Below are 15,313 nucleotides of genomic sequence, written 5' to 3' on the forward strand. Positions count from 1 at the left end.
CAGCAATTACATTTCACACTGCCATTAACATCACAATGAAGATTTTTGTCAGAGTCTGTGCTTGACTGCTGTATTCATTTTGGCCTTGTTTGTGACAAGCACTTTTCATATATTAAATGATTTTATGCACTTCATATAAGGTGTGGGCCACCAGGGTGGGTACAGCCCCCCTAACCCTGACACAAATGGTCACACAGCACCCCTTTATTTTTCATTTGCCAATTCCCAGCAATATACAAATAATGTCCACAATGACCGCACAGTCTTTTCCTTCTCTCTTCTCTCCGCCTCCACTTGTCCCTCACAAACTTCGTCCACTTCCTCCCGACTCTGGCCCCCCGAAAGGAGCGGGACGGCCTCTTCTTTTCAGCTCCTGGGAGTGCTCCAGGTGGCTCATCAGTATTGCCTGGAATCAATCGCAGGTGTGGTGGACGTCCCACCTCAGCGGCCCCCACAGAACCCAACAGGGCTGTGCCAAACTCAAAGTCCCAGCATTGCCGTTGGGAATTTGTGGTGCCACTGCCACCCAGGAGGGCTGCCCTTTTCCCCTACTTGCCTCTCATTTGAGGGGTTAGAGTAGGTTTAGCACTGTATGGAAAGTGCTGTCAACACAATCTTACCCTTCTCAGTGTCTTCGAGACCCTTGGATTGTGGTCAATAAGATTTTCAGTTGTCATTTGAAGTTTTTTTAAGATCTTCAGATGTGTTGTTTGTGCCCTCCTTGTGTGCAAAGCACAAGAAGAACCCCTGTGCTCCTTCTGATTGATCTCACTTTGGCTTTGGCCCATTTAGCATAACAGTCAGGATTGCTACAGACATGGAGCTGCCACATGTCAGATGCAGGATTAAGGATTTCCTGGTGCATTTGGACAGCAGGGATGAGCAGAGATGTGCTGTGTGATAAGTTAGTGTGGTTCAGGCAAGTCATAAGAAAAACATGTTATCAGGCAATTTGACGTGAAGCTTTTGTGACAGAGTGATTGGGCATACGACTGCAATGGCAGAGAGCTGGTCTCAAGTTGTCATTGTCCTCTGACCTGTGAGTAATTGACCTCTAGAGTGAAAAATGCCTTAGTTCATCACCCAAGCCTTGCCTGCCACAGGCCATTTAAATCTCAAGTGTCTGAATGAGGCTTTTGAAACCACTAAAGCATTTAAAAATAGTAATCATAATGTATGCATCAATTTTGCTTTGCGCACTTGCTGAGTGTGACAGTGCAAAGCGGAAAGAAACCCAACACCCTAGACATGAAGAGGTGTGTGCTAAGGTGCTTAGGGGGCAGTCGTCCAGGAGATGAATTATCTGCTTAATATGGACACTCAGCGACAGTATACAATAAGTGCCTCTTAATGTACATTAGGACTGGGATTACTGGCCAAGATCAGGTTTCATGGGAATCGGCAAAGCTCAGCCCCAGGTGTGAATTAGAGCCCAGCTATTACATCATTCATCCGTGGACACCGCCGAGTCCAGTCGAGCTCCTCACACAGGCCTCCCTTGGCTCTCCAGTAAAAGAGACGAGCAGGTAGACCGCTCATCACGTGGTGAGCAGCAGATGCTGTGTTCTCACTTAAACAGATGAAATTAGTACCATGACATCCACGATATGGCACAGCGGGCGCAGCACTGCCGGAGCTTCTGGCTGTTTGGTAGATAAGCTGAGTCAACTAAACTTGGGGTTTTTTTTTTTTTTCATCTTGTCATGCGTTCCCACCAGTCTTTTTTTTTTTTAGTTTAGTTTAATTTTTAATTTAAATCCTAGTTTCATTTTAATGACTCACTTTCTTCTATTTAGTTTTTATATTTTATTACTGTTATCCGTTTTGTTTTAATTTCATCTTTTTTTTTTTTTGCAGACTTGACCGGCTTTCTCTGACTGTACTCTTTCAGAGTAGGCCATTCGCACAGTCGGTACTGTATTTAGGCCAGTCTCCGCTGACACAGACACGAGGACTTCTTCATATCTTTATTCTTATTAGACTCCGGTAACCTTTTTTTTTGTTTTTTGTTAGACATGATTTTCTTTCTCTGTTTAACATCAGCATTCATTCTAGGCTGACTTCCTTATGTCTAAAAAATGTCTTACGGTGCCACTTTAAATTTATGGGATTCTTGCCTTTAAACTATTTCCTAAACTTTCCATTTTACATTCAAATAATAAAACAACTGATTGCTGTCATTCCTCTGCTGTCTGGTAGCCATCATGACATCTGCAGAGCACTAAACTGATAAAAGTAAATTATGGGTGCACTTGTTCCTCGTGCCAAGGGCTGCTTCAGTCGATTATAGTGGGAGAGAGAGAGCACACCTCATGGTGGAAATGGAGTCGGTGGGCTGTAAAAGAATGTGTGCACTCATTATCTTGCCACATATTATTACACACTTTATTAAAAAAGTAATCAAAGATGTATCAGCAGTTACATGCTGGAAATGTATTAAATATATCAGAAAAATGGAGACTGTTTTAGTAATGCTGGATACACAACATACGCCTGTAGTAATCGTAAGGGTGCTAACGTTCACTCTGTCTGAAGACAGCGATTTATTTATTTTACTACGGGGACTCCAGAAACACATGCGGCTTGACCCTGTAGACACATACTTAGACACACAGAGACACTGATTAGCGGCTTAATAAATCAATCAACAACGAAGATATAATAAGATATACATAAACAAATAGTGAAGAAAAAAACGATTTGTTATTAAACAAGTGACACATACTCAAAAGGCCTCCCCAGTTCCCCAGACAGCAATAATAATTTACGAACACTAGACAAACACCTGGGACGCGGTCTAAAACACAGTCTAGTGCGACAGTGCACATGATGGAGAGAATTGTTGAAGAATGATGGTAAAAAGGAATGTGAGATCGACAAGCAGACTGGGGCCACAGCAGCAATAGGGGTCCATAATGGTGAAGCAGTAACTGGGTCTAAACACAAAGCTCTCGATGGGTCTTCATCTCTGTCCTCACCTATGGCTGATAGAATAAGATTACAAATACAAGTGGCAGAAATGAAATGCTGGGCTGACACTCCATGATCCAGTGGAGAAGCTCAGCAATTCCTAGGAGCTTCAGAGTTGAGTCGCTGCTCTCCCAGATTGAGAGGAGTCAGGAATTCCTGAAGAAGAGCTAGAACGTGTAGATGAGGACACACAAGTCTTGGCTGACTTGCTTGTCCTGCTGCCACTGTGACCCTCATCAGGTAAAGTGGTTTCAGAAAATGACACAAGTTGAGTTACTTTAACCTGTCAGGCGTGACGCCATACTGCTGTGCCCCTTTGGACCTTAACACACATTGTTAAGGGCAAAACAGGTCAAAATGTTAGCTGGGTCATTAGGCAAAAAGATGAAAGATCAGCCTACCACACTCAAAGTCACCACAAAGGCAATAGTCAGAAATTTAAGTTATTTCTTAGATTGCTCAAGAAACTAGACTTCTCTCGCTGATGAGTCTTTCTTTTATTTATCACAAAGCTTAGAGAAGAACGAAACACTCGGCTCAGTCAACAAGAAGCATTGCAGCCACCATTCACATAGAGATGCATGAAGATGTTTGCTCAGTTACCCTGTAGCTCAAACTGGCCTGCTTCAAGGTGCATGTGTAAGGGTGCCGGTGATGGACAGTTATCCTATCCAGGGCTGTCTTGTCTTTTCCCTGAAGATGACTGGACAGTTCCTCCCAACCCTCTAATGGAAAAAGAAGGTTCAGAAAATCATTGAGAGCACAGAGCCTTACGCAGCAGTGCTGCTCGTGATTATATTGTTAAACAACACTTCATCGAACATCACTTAGATCCGTGGAGGATGCCATGCGACAATCCTGTTCTTTATTATGTGTTGAATTTCTAGGAGTTATTTATTGAGGAAGTGTTTTGAAGTTGGTGATGCTATCCCAAAGCTTCAGGAGAAGAAGGCTGGAAAAACATTGTGGTTGTTATCAGTGTGGAATTGACAAGTTCTCTGAGTTTTTATGTGAGATTTTCTCCAAATAATCCAGCTGCCTTCCCATATCACAAAGAATTCCATATTAATTCAGTTGGAGAGTTTTATTTGTCCCTTAGTGAGTTTGTTTGGTTCCTACTTTGTACATAAAGCTGTGGAAATAACGTCCAGCCCCCTCGTGAGCCCGAATCAGATTATCAGATTTGAAAAATGAATGAATGGATGATAGTTTCCAGGATGACAATTTTTGTAGACACCCAGACACCTTAGAGATAATTGGCCATTATCAGTCACTTGGTATATACGTGTGTGTGTCCCCTTTAAATGAATCGCATGTTTGAGTGCAAAAGAGGAAACAGAAGAGTGCGAAGACTACAACAGACCATAGCTGTCCGGCGATCTTAATTATTAGACTGGGGTCTCCTTAGAGGATGATACTTAGTTTAGTAAAAGAACACATTGATATAGTGAAGTGGGGATGTCCTAAGAGAGAGCTGTAGCAGCAAATCTTTATAATATAAGTCATCTGAGATTCCATCTCCGCTGTCTGACAGAGCTTTGACTGAAGATTTTAAGCCGCAAAGGCATTTTTTATTTGTCTGCTCAACACTCAAATATTGTGCACACTTGGGATCCCAGATGAGTGAGCACCTAAGACAATCTCATTCTCAAAATGCAATAACAACAGTTTATAATTTCATAGGTCCTTATATTGCAAACCCAGTAGGTGCTATTTTAGTATCCCCTAATCTTGAAAGATGCCAAGTATGAGATGCATAAAGGGAAATAGAAACGCAGGGAACAAACTAAAAACAAAAGCAAATAACCCACGTTGCCTCTCTTGTCCTTCCCTATATGGGTGACAAATCCCCCCCCCCCCCCCCCCCCCCCCCATCTGTCTCATGGGGTGGCATCTCCACTTACCTACCAAATTACACCAATGTACTCCCATCTCACCTCATCTTTCTCTGTCTCCTTCGATTTATTTTCAATAGTCTGGCCTATGTTCCTCTTGCTAGTGAAGCATTTGTCCTCTCTGTCCTTACAGCTCCACGTACAGCTAGACTGCCCCCTCCAGGTTCAGTGTGACAGGAATTGTGAGACTAACACAAGAGTGCAGCTCTCCATACCCTGAGGGTCTCTGCACCCCTCATTATAAGATAGGTCTGTGGCTGCCTGCACATTCAGAGGTACGTCACACTCCCGTGCGTTCACTTCTGGGATATAAACAGCAGAAGATGGGGATTCAGAAGAGTTTAGTGATTGGTTAAAGTTAGAGGTGGGTGGTTGGACTTGTAATGACTCATATATGTAATTGGCATTTTTTTTTTCTTTTTTTAATTCTTTGCTATCACCCAGATACTACAACATACATTCATAATTATCACCCATGTTAGCACTGTTCAGACGTACGACCACACAGTTAGAAGGATCATCCAGACTTTGTTACTGATTGTAGACAAAGCTTTAAGCATTACTGCAGCGTTTCTCAACCTTTAATTATTTGCGACCCGAGTTTTCATAACAGTTTTAATCGTGCCCCCCTAATGTTTTTTTGAAAGGAGCCCACTAATGACAATTTGTTCTTTTTTTAATTGATATATCATAGATGCATATTTTATTATACCTACTTAACTTTTATCAACATTTAGATAGATAGATAGATAGATACTTTATTAATCCCAATTATTAATTATCTAACTCTATATTTATTTTTCTAGTAACAGAATGTAGTTTAAGTTAATTTGTTCTGGTTTCAATAGATGTATTTTTCATAGTTTTGATTCTTGTTTTCTTTTTTTCACATCTTCGCGCCCCCCTAGGGGGGCCCGCCCCACAGGTTTTGAACCACTGTATTAAAGCAAATCAACAGTGACAAAAAAAACAAACCAGAAGCAGACCACCCTGTAGGTTGCAAATGACTAACCACAAGCACCACTATGCTTCTGTGAGCGCGAGCTGGAGGGCTGGTTGTTGTCAGTATAAGGCCTGGAGTTCACCTGACCATCTTGTGAATATACGACGGTATATAAAACTCGGGCCACATGCTCTAAACTCTTGTCACATCGATGACGAGCGGCATTTCCTGGATTGCTCACCTCCAACGTGTTGACTCGAAAAACTTCTACAAGAAGTATAAATAATCATTAGGGGACTCAAATCTAAGGACTGTTGATTAACAGAAGTCCCTTCATGCTCCTGATTCTAAATTGGGGCCATTGAAGTGCTCTCCAGTGGAGTGCTTCTCTCAAACGATATTCCGTGCCATGGCTTCCTTTTCATAGTCGCCAGCTGATTACTTCCTATCAGCTGCTGTCTAGTTGACCCACCATGCAAGTCGCAGCAAGGCTGGATCTTTCTTACCTCTCCAATCACAATGTCCCTATTTCATTTGGGGTTTCAAATAGGATTCACTACATATGGAAATTCCTGCATTTTCCGGAAAACTGACAACTGCTACTAGCAGACTTAATGGAAGAATTGTGAACACATCTGAATGCGTTTATTGTAAAGGCTTACATATTTAAATATTCTGCCTCGGCTTGTCATGAAGATCTGGTAGCTCACATTGTCTCGCTGACAAAGCAAAATGTGTGAAGGCTCATTTTGAATTTTTACCAGCTTAAGTACAGTGCAAGGTGACATAAAAATGCAATGGATGCTGAGGTGTCTGCAGACGAGAACACTTCCGAAACTGTGGTCTACTTTATGGTGAGTATAGAATAACAAGAGAAAGAGTAAGTGAATGAGGTAGGAACCCCTCCAGCTGGGCGGGACAAGTGGAAGTGTAGCAGCTGTTCCTTGCTGGTGGGACCCGGCTCGTTTGGGGCGCGCCCGCTGCTTGGCCCTGTCCTCCTCTATTCTCTTCAGGATGAGCTCCTTTCGACAAGCAGGGAGCGGCAGTTTGTTTCTCAAGGCTGCATGTTATCCTCTTATCCCCACTGTTTTGGAAAAGAGCGTAACCAGCTGGAGAGCTGTAAGGAGCCTGATAATGCCGCTATTTTCTGCCATCCTGTCTTAATCTTGTTACACAAATGGTTGTGAAGAGATTCATGAATTTTAATTTTGCCCCGTGCATTAACCCCTTGTGTCGATCATCCTGTGCAGCTGCCTCTTGCCTCACTGCATCTCTCTCCCTTTGTCACGTGGTCTCGTCGGGGGGTGGTGGTGAAGTAAAATAGCAGAGATATAAAAAATAAAGATGTCAGATTTAGCCGTCCATGAAACTAATTAGTGGCTCCTTGCGAGTTTTCCTGTTAAACTTTTCACCTCTGCAAACTTTATTTTGTAAATGAACCCTGTTTTGAATAGCTGCACTTTTGGAAGGATGTCCTGTCCTGGGATACAAGGGAAGGTTGAACAGAAACCATGTGGAGAAGACCCCTAAATAATTTGAATCCTTTACTAATTGCATACCATCTTACCAAACTAATGTTTTTAAAATAGTCAAAGTTATGGTGTCGGCGATATCGTAGAGAAATCGGGTTTTTTCAGCAGACTGGCTTTATACACCATGCATTAATATGGAGCTGCGTTTTTTTAGGATATCTTCTTTGGCTTTATGTTGGGAAGGGCTTTTTTAAAACACGATGCATCCACTGCTCAAAATTTCGTAAAGAAAATGTGACCCTTTAAAATGATCAGAATAGCTATAATTAGTAATATGTCTGCCATTATCCTTTGAAGCGTCCAATTTTGGAGCCCAACACGTTCATTAAATGAGGTCACAAGGAGTGAGAGGCAAGGTAAGGACCAGCACTGGATGAGTTGGCACTCTGGTGTGGCGACACATTAATCTCAAATCAGTGATGGCTGTTGAGCTAAAGTGAGGGGGGGGGCCTAACTCAGTTTAAAGTCACGAGGGGGGGGGGGGGGCGATGCCAATGCTTACAGCACCCAGTGCAGGCAGCACTGTAGAATAGATGCCAGTCCATCTCAGGGCTCATTCACGCACACAGCTACAGCCACACTGAGGATGACGTGACAGTTAACTCAAGCTGCATGAACATACAGTCAGGGCATCACAAGTGAACACCGAAGACAAGGAGCTTGTGCACAGTGGCTTGACGGTTCATAAAGGTGTATGCTGTACATCTGCGAATGGAAGGCATCGGTACTACTGGACGGAAAAAGGAAATTAAGAGTATCATTTCTTTAAAGACATTCTTTGTTTGATTTTTTTGTATCTCCTAATTTTAACACAACACTTTTAGTGCAATGCATTTCTTGTTTAAGTCGAGAGCATGTGGCCTCCTTTATGTAGTTATGTAGTGCAGTGATAAAGATCAGCATGAAAAACACACACTACACATTAAACATGCATGCCACGTGTCACTGCTGAGGCGTTGGGAGTACTATGGGGGATCACCCTCTCTGTCTCCGTTCATCTGTCTTTATGCAGGACCTTTAGTACTAGGGTGTTGTACCGTGTTGGCCATTATAAATGTAGAGAAAAGCCAACCAAAATGACAGCTTTTATTGGCTAACTAAAAAGATTACAATATGCAAACTTTCAAGGCAACTCAGGCCCCTTCTTCAGTCCTGAAGATTACATCTTGCCTGAAGAAGGGGCCTGAGTTGCCTCGAAAGCTTGCATATTGTAATCTTTTTAGTTAGCCAATAAAAGCTGTCATTTTCTCTGCAGGACCTTTAAAAAGTCTTCACCTCCTTGAAAGTCTTTACATGACATCACGGTGGGTTTGTCTTTTTTGACATGGAGCAACAGAAAAAGTCTCTTTAATGTCAAAGAGAAAACAAATCTCTGTATGGTGGTCTAAATGAATTCTAAATATAAACCACAAAAGAATCAACTGTATGAGTGTTCAAGTACGTATTTAGCAGATTCGCCCATGACAGCCTTGACCACTTTGCAGAGCTCTGTTCTCACTTTGACATTAAAGAGTCTTTTCTGTTGATGGGTGTCACTGAACCCTAAAATAAATCCACTGTGGCTCAGTGCTCTATAGCAATAAAATGTGAAAACATCCGTGGGCATCAATGTTGTCAACCATCTCAAAGCAGTCTGCATTAGTTGTACTTGTTTTAAGTCACCGAAGCTGTCCACTATATGAGCCTCTCTCTTTTTCTCACACTACATAGCGTCTTTCATCCTAACAGTTGTCGCCATTAGTTGCTCTTGAGTCATCACGAGAAATGCTTGGGTGCCGGAGGACTTTTCTCGCAGTTTACTGCGGCTTTCGGCTCCAAGCACACTGCTTTGTGTCGTGTTGGTTGCGAGTTGTCATGGATCCCCCCCCACCCCCATCTCATTTAACAGTATATAATATTTGTGTCAAGTTTTTGTTGGATTTCCTGCAAGTCTCCGCGTGTGTCAGGTGTTCATCTTGTCCATCTTTTTTATGGTGTGGCATAGTGTCAGAGAACGACGTCTTCTAGGGTTTGTTCCTGCTGCTGCTGTATCCTACCGTAACTCTTCAGTGGGGTTAAATTAGTCTTAAAATGTTTTGTGCCTCATTTTGGGTTCTACGTTGCCCAAGTAAAATTAATAAACAGCTCTTTTTTAAGAGCACACACAGATTTAGAACATTTCATCAATAAAGAAAACACTGAAGGGAAGTTATCTTCAATAAAACCTGACTCCATTACAGTCTTCTCAGAGTTAATAATATTTAAAAGCATCTTGTCAGAACTGTCCTGCTGGGGGGACACCATGTTCACCCCCTTCTCTGGTGGAGAACCCAGTTGTACTTTTAAAGACTTTTGTTGCCATTAGATAAGTGGGCTGACGACTCTTTATAAGAATGTTTGAAGCTAAACCCTGTCTAGAACCAAAGTGAACACTTTCTAGAACCTGTGAAAGTGCAGCATCGTTTCTCTGCCCGTATGTCACAGTAGACGGAGGATATGGTGTCTTTCACCTCAGGCCTATATAACTAACTGCACGTGCCTTGAGGCTCTTTTTTCCCTGGTAGTATGTAGTGCCTTTGTTTACTTACTTTAATTGTAAAGGCTGCAAGTCATGTCTGAATCAGATAATCTCCTGTTTTTTTATCTCCCAGTTGTCAAAGAATTAAACATACTGACACCTGTGTTGACCAGTAGGGGACATTACTAGTGGATACCTTTACACCCAACACCCAAGACTGAATCCAAATAGTATTACTGATAGAAGTATTGTTCCTCAAGCCACTAGAGGACAATATGTGTCAGCCTCACCAGTGTACAACCAGTCTGAGGCTCACCAGTACAGCTCTGCGATGAGGGGAACAATCCGAATGACCTGATGCTACGAGAAAGGGGCCTACGCACACAGCACCAGGCCATGTCTTTGAATGGCCACAGGGTAACCCAGATGTTCATGTTGATGTTTACCCAGAAGCTGTCATGACCACAAGCTTAAAAGTCCCTTCCAGCCTGTGGTTTCAGGGGGCTTGAAGTTTGGAAGACGGCTGAATAAGGGGTTGTGGCCTGACGGCCATGACTACAATTGTGAATGTAGGGGGTGAGTCCTGTCTGACGGAATCCGCTTGCTTATGGCAGTCTCTGTGAGGCTGGACTGTGGAGAGCCTGTTATTTGACTGCTCCACTTCACAATTTGAATAATTGTGTTTTTGTTGCCGACATTAAGATTTCCAAAGCAGGCTAACAGAACATAAGTAAAGACAGACTTGATGCGAGATTTGTAAAAGAGTGACCTGATGGTAGAACTCACATTAAGACGACTCAGCCTCCTTAAATGGTGGAGATGCTGCTGGCCCCTTTTTTTGCAGAGACTTTCTCCTCTCTGATTTCTGTAAACGTCGGTTCTGAGTCTATGAGTGTCCCCAGAAATGTACAACTGTCAGCATTCTCTGTTGCCTGGTCTTTGATGATTGTTTGTTTTTTGAGGCTGACTGGAGATTCTTCTGAAATACATTAAATTCCTTGGTGGTTGTTACGTTTAAGTGTAGAAAAGACTCATCCCACCAGTTATCAAAATCATCTACAGTACCACTGCACCGTGAGTGGTTTCATTCTCATTCACTAGGCTGTAATTTATTTATTTGTTTGCCCCCCTCCAGTTGTTCCTTTTGTCTCAGGTAGTGTTGTTCTGCTATGGACATGAGCCCAGAGCTCTTCTCTTATTATCTTTTGGAGGATGCCATGGTCTCTGTGTGTGTCTGACAGCACACAAGGCCTTTCACCTTAAATTCATCTCACTCACTGCATGTGCCTGATGGTGTCAGGTGCGACTTCTCCTGCTCTGTTACACTTTCTTTTTATTTTGCTGTTTGTGGAACCTTTCACGTCAGTTGAGCTGTGTCTTTGCTGTCTCTTTTCACAGAGGAGTGTGTGGTGCCTGTGATCCTCTCACACTTGTTACAAGCCACAGAGAAGATCTGCGCACCTGTCTGCTGCTCGAGTTCTGTTAACCCATTTTATTTCCACACATCCAGCCTTTATAATGTTCATCTTGTGCAGAGTACAAAACAACTGAACTAACAGGGTAGCGGGAGCTGCTTGTCATCTTAAGGGGTTGGGAAGTGATGCCTGGCCAGTTATGTTGTGTTGTGAGTTCTTCATGAGACCACCATCAGACTCATTCTGTTTGTTTCAGATGAAGAGCAATCAAGCGTCGAGATACGATGAAAACATCCACTACCCGATTCTGCTGAATCTCACCAAGGGGCTGCCTGCCATGAGGCCGTCGAGGGAATCCAAATAACGTCAGTGGCCGTTTACATTGAGACAACAACAAGATACCTCTGAACCCCACCCAGAACCTGACTTGCACCGCCATCCCTGCAATGTGACTTGACCCACCGGGCTGCCTAAGCACACACTGTTTCTTCACTTTTTTGACAAGCTTCTTTTTTTGTATTTTTTCAGGGTGACACAATTTACAAACCGCCCCCAAACACTTTGCCATGGCAATCAACTAAATGTGATCGACAACTTTTTAACAAAGTGGAGAATACGTCTTCAACGCTGAGGACTTTGGGTCAAATGATTGAGGAGTTGAGGCTTCAATCAGACTGAACAAATCACTCAACTCAAGGCTTTGGGGGTCTGGTCTGTCCGCCAGTTCTGCAGCACAATCCGATTGCTTCTGGGATTTCCCAGGGTTCCCTCCATGGGAGACATCTGCCTTGTTCTGTCCAAATCGTGTTCGGCCTTTGACTATGCAATTGTCTGTGATTTGTACTTTTCTTGTGAATTAATGAGGTTTTAATAATCGTCTTTAAGCTTTTTAAAGTTGTGGCTTCCTTTAGTAAAACCAGTGAAATAAAATGGAATTACTGAGTGTATGGTGGAGCTGGGCCAACGGTGCGAGGTGGTCATCAGTTTGTGGGTCATTCTAAAAGCAAGGCTGTATATGAAGGTGCGTGTGTGTGAGCGAGCGAGCGAGCGAGAAAAGGCAAACACAGAGGATGCACAAGCATGAGTGTCTCCATTTATAGGAATGATTAGCGTGTTCATGAGCGAGTGCAGAGCCTGAGCACATACTTCTGTACATCAAACAAGCTTATGTATGTGAGAGGAAAGGACGAGCAAAAATGTGTGTGTGCGCCTAGTGACAAGAGCATACAGTATAAACATGCATGTACGCAGCATGAGTATACGTGTGCATCCACAGAATGAGTTGGTGAACACGAGTGTTCATACCCACTTTGAGCAGAGAAGTATGGGCCGTGTGTGGAAGTGAGAGCAGGTTGGAAGCCCGGGGACCACTTTTGGGCGAGGGTACGCAGAGCATGAGTATGTGCCAATGTACATGTGTGAGTGGACATGGAACAAAAGCAAGTGTGTATAAAGCACTTGTGTCCAGTCCTGCACCAGTCACACTGAGCTGTCTGGGTGGCACTGCACTAAGCCATTAATGAGGGTCACTTTTCAGAGTCTGTGTGAACGAGGAGTTTGTCACCAACATCATAAAGCGGAGACTGCTTCCAGAAGACTGTGACAACTTTGTTATCAATGCCTTACTTCACTGGTGATCTTTCCCATCCCGTGACCAGAGCCAACTCCAGCCAAGGTACGTCCAGAAATTATGCCTGTAACACCCATGTCCTGTCATATGTTTCCAAATACTGAGTGTTAATTGTATTTATCATACTATTTAGGAGCCGACAGCTGTTGTGTGTGCGTGTGTGTGTGTGTGTGTGTGTGTGTGTGCGTGCCTGCACGCAGTGCTGCAGTCTTCTACCTTTTCCTGACCCCGAATAACTGGGAGTTCCTGTGATAAGATTACATTGCCTGAGAACAGACCCGTCAGAGGGGGACGAGTACTTCATTATCTTGACCACTTGGCCTCTGTACACAATGGCCTGTCCAGCCCCTTGCCCCTCCCTCTCAATTAGCCTCGATTAGGCACACAGTGCCATCACAGCTGGCGCAGACAAAGACAGTCCTCATAGGAGCTCCTGTCCGGCAGTCCAGGGTGCTCTGCCAGTGTGACATCAGTGATGCCGCTAGTCGTGACTCTTGGCTTGTTTCTTGCATCTGTGACTGTTTTGTGTTTGTACACAAATTTCCATCTGAGGTAATAATGTCTATTTAACCTAACATAACCTTCACAGTACTGCAGGAAAAGAAGTCACATTCAAGGGGAAAGGGCAGACTGCCATATCATGAGGCACATGTCTGTAAGGATCTGAAAACCGAATAAATGGCCCAGCCTGATCCTGAACAGCCTATGAAATTCTTGTGAAGGGGCACAGAATGCTGTGCTCTAACGAACAAATGAGATCATCACCACTGACCTGGACTTTCACTGTCTGCTCATTCCTTACTCCTCTTTGGTGCACCTGGTCTTCACGTATATTTCCAGCTGTGCTGATCACAAGGCTTTGACATGAACTCCACAGTTCTTACACTCTTCTCACCTCGTAATCCATCTTGTTTATTTAAGCCCGCTTGATTCTTTCAGTATTCACATTCCCTGTTGATTCTGCTCACCACTTGCTTCCTTAACACCCGTTACACCATCTGGTCATCCTCCAGCGTAATGGCCCAATTACCACCCTGTTCACAGCTTCACCTCTTCCTCTTCTCTCCAGGTTTCATCCCTACAGATCATATGGTGTTCAAACTCCGGTTTCATTTCCTGTGATTTTGCAGTGTGTAACTGTAGCACCATCAACTTGGACCTTGCAGCCTACTTCAGCTCTCCAGGGGCCTCATGTATAACACCGTGCGTAGAATTCACACTATAATATGGCGTGTGGACAAACGCGGAAATGTGCTTACACATAAAAAAAGCCAGATGCATAAATCTGTGCAAATGCCAACTTCCACGTTCTTCCACTCCATAAATCCCGGTCAGCGTGAAAAGTAACACACGTGCACGCGCCTGCTGTCCCGCCCCAACTCCTCCCAGAATTACGCCTCTTTGAATATGCAAATCAATATAAATAGCCCTTAAGATCAGCTTTCTGTGAAATGCACGAGGGAAAATAGAAGAATTTCAGCGAATACCAAGTGGAGGCAAGGAAAAACGTACTATTTGTTGGTTTAAACAGTGGTATAAACAACAAAAGGAAGTTGATTGAGTGACATAGCGTCTCGGAGAAACTCGAAAGCTCGAGTTCACGAAGTCGCACAGTGCCCGAAATAAAAAAGAAGTTGTCAGATATCAAAGTCGCCATGAAAAGGCGAGTCGTAGCCCACCGTCTGAGTGTCATATGAAAGCTTATTAGGGTACAGAGGAAAAAAAAATAGGGACACAGTGGGGGAAAAAAGCATGAAATGTCAACTTTAATCTCTAAATTTCCATTTTAATCACGTAGTTTATTTTGTCATTAAAGTAGAACATCATAAACTTCACCTTAAAATCGTTTAATTTACTAGTTTCTCAAATCCCATCGTAACTAAGGTAGCACGTTAAATGCTTTGTTTTGTATTTGATCTTCTATGTGCTCTATGTGTGTGAATCACTACGTGCTTCTTGGCTTTCTCTGCCTCCGGCAGGACACAGAATCCATTACATTCGTGATATTACAGCTCTCTGAATAATTAAAATACTGAAATGTATATGTGATATCATTTTCATGATGATAGGAGTTAAAGCATGTTATTAAACATGGGAACACGGTGGCGCGCGAAATTGTTCCTGCCTCCTGCAAGATGCTTGCTGTGCCGTACGCTACCTTCGATGAAATAATTTATTGCAGCAGTATTGTCTCTTTCAAACATACTACCCTCCAATTCCTGTCCTTACTTTTCTTTCTCCAAATACCCAATCACCACACAATCAGCTCTGTAATAGACGTGAAGCCATCTGTAAGCTTAGAACGCAGATTCTTCAGAACTTTTAAGGAACATTGAAATATCTTCACAGTATGTGTCTAATTGTTCTATCCATCTACCCTTCCAGCACCAGCAAGAATATAGCGCGAGGCACCGTGTCCTCACTTGTTTAT

The 15,313-nt window shown here is 43.2% G+C and overlaps 1 protein-coding gene across 1 annotated transcript in view; it reads left to right on the forward strand.

Annotated features, from left to right (window-relative positions):
* camkmt (calmodulin-lysine N-methyltransferase) overlaps positions 1-12,217 on the forward strand; it is a 413,773-nt gene extending 401,556 nt beyond the window's left edge. The window contains exon 11 of the mRNA XM_028821020.2: positions 11,509-12,217. Within this exon, the coding sequence (XP_028676853.1) occupies positions 11,509-11,616 (108 nt within the window). The 3' untranslated portion in view covers positions 11,617-12,217. The remainder of the gene's footprint in view (positions 1-11,508) is intronic.
* Positions 12,218-15,313: the final 3,096 nt, after the last annotated feature.

Source organism: Erpetoichthys calabaricus, chromosome 15 (genome assembly GCF_900747795.2).
Source record: "Erpetoichthys calabaricus chromosome 15, fErpCal1.3, whole genome shotgun sequence".
NCBI lineage: Eukaryota > Metazoa > Chordata > Cladistia > Polypteriformes > Polypteridae > Erpetoichthys > Erpetoichthys calabaricus.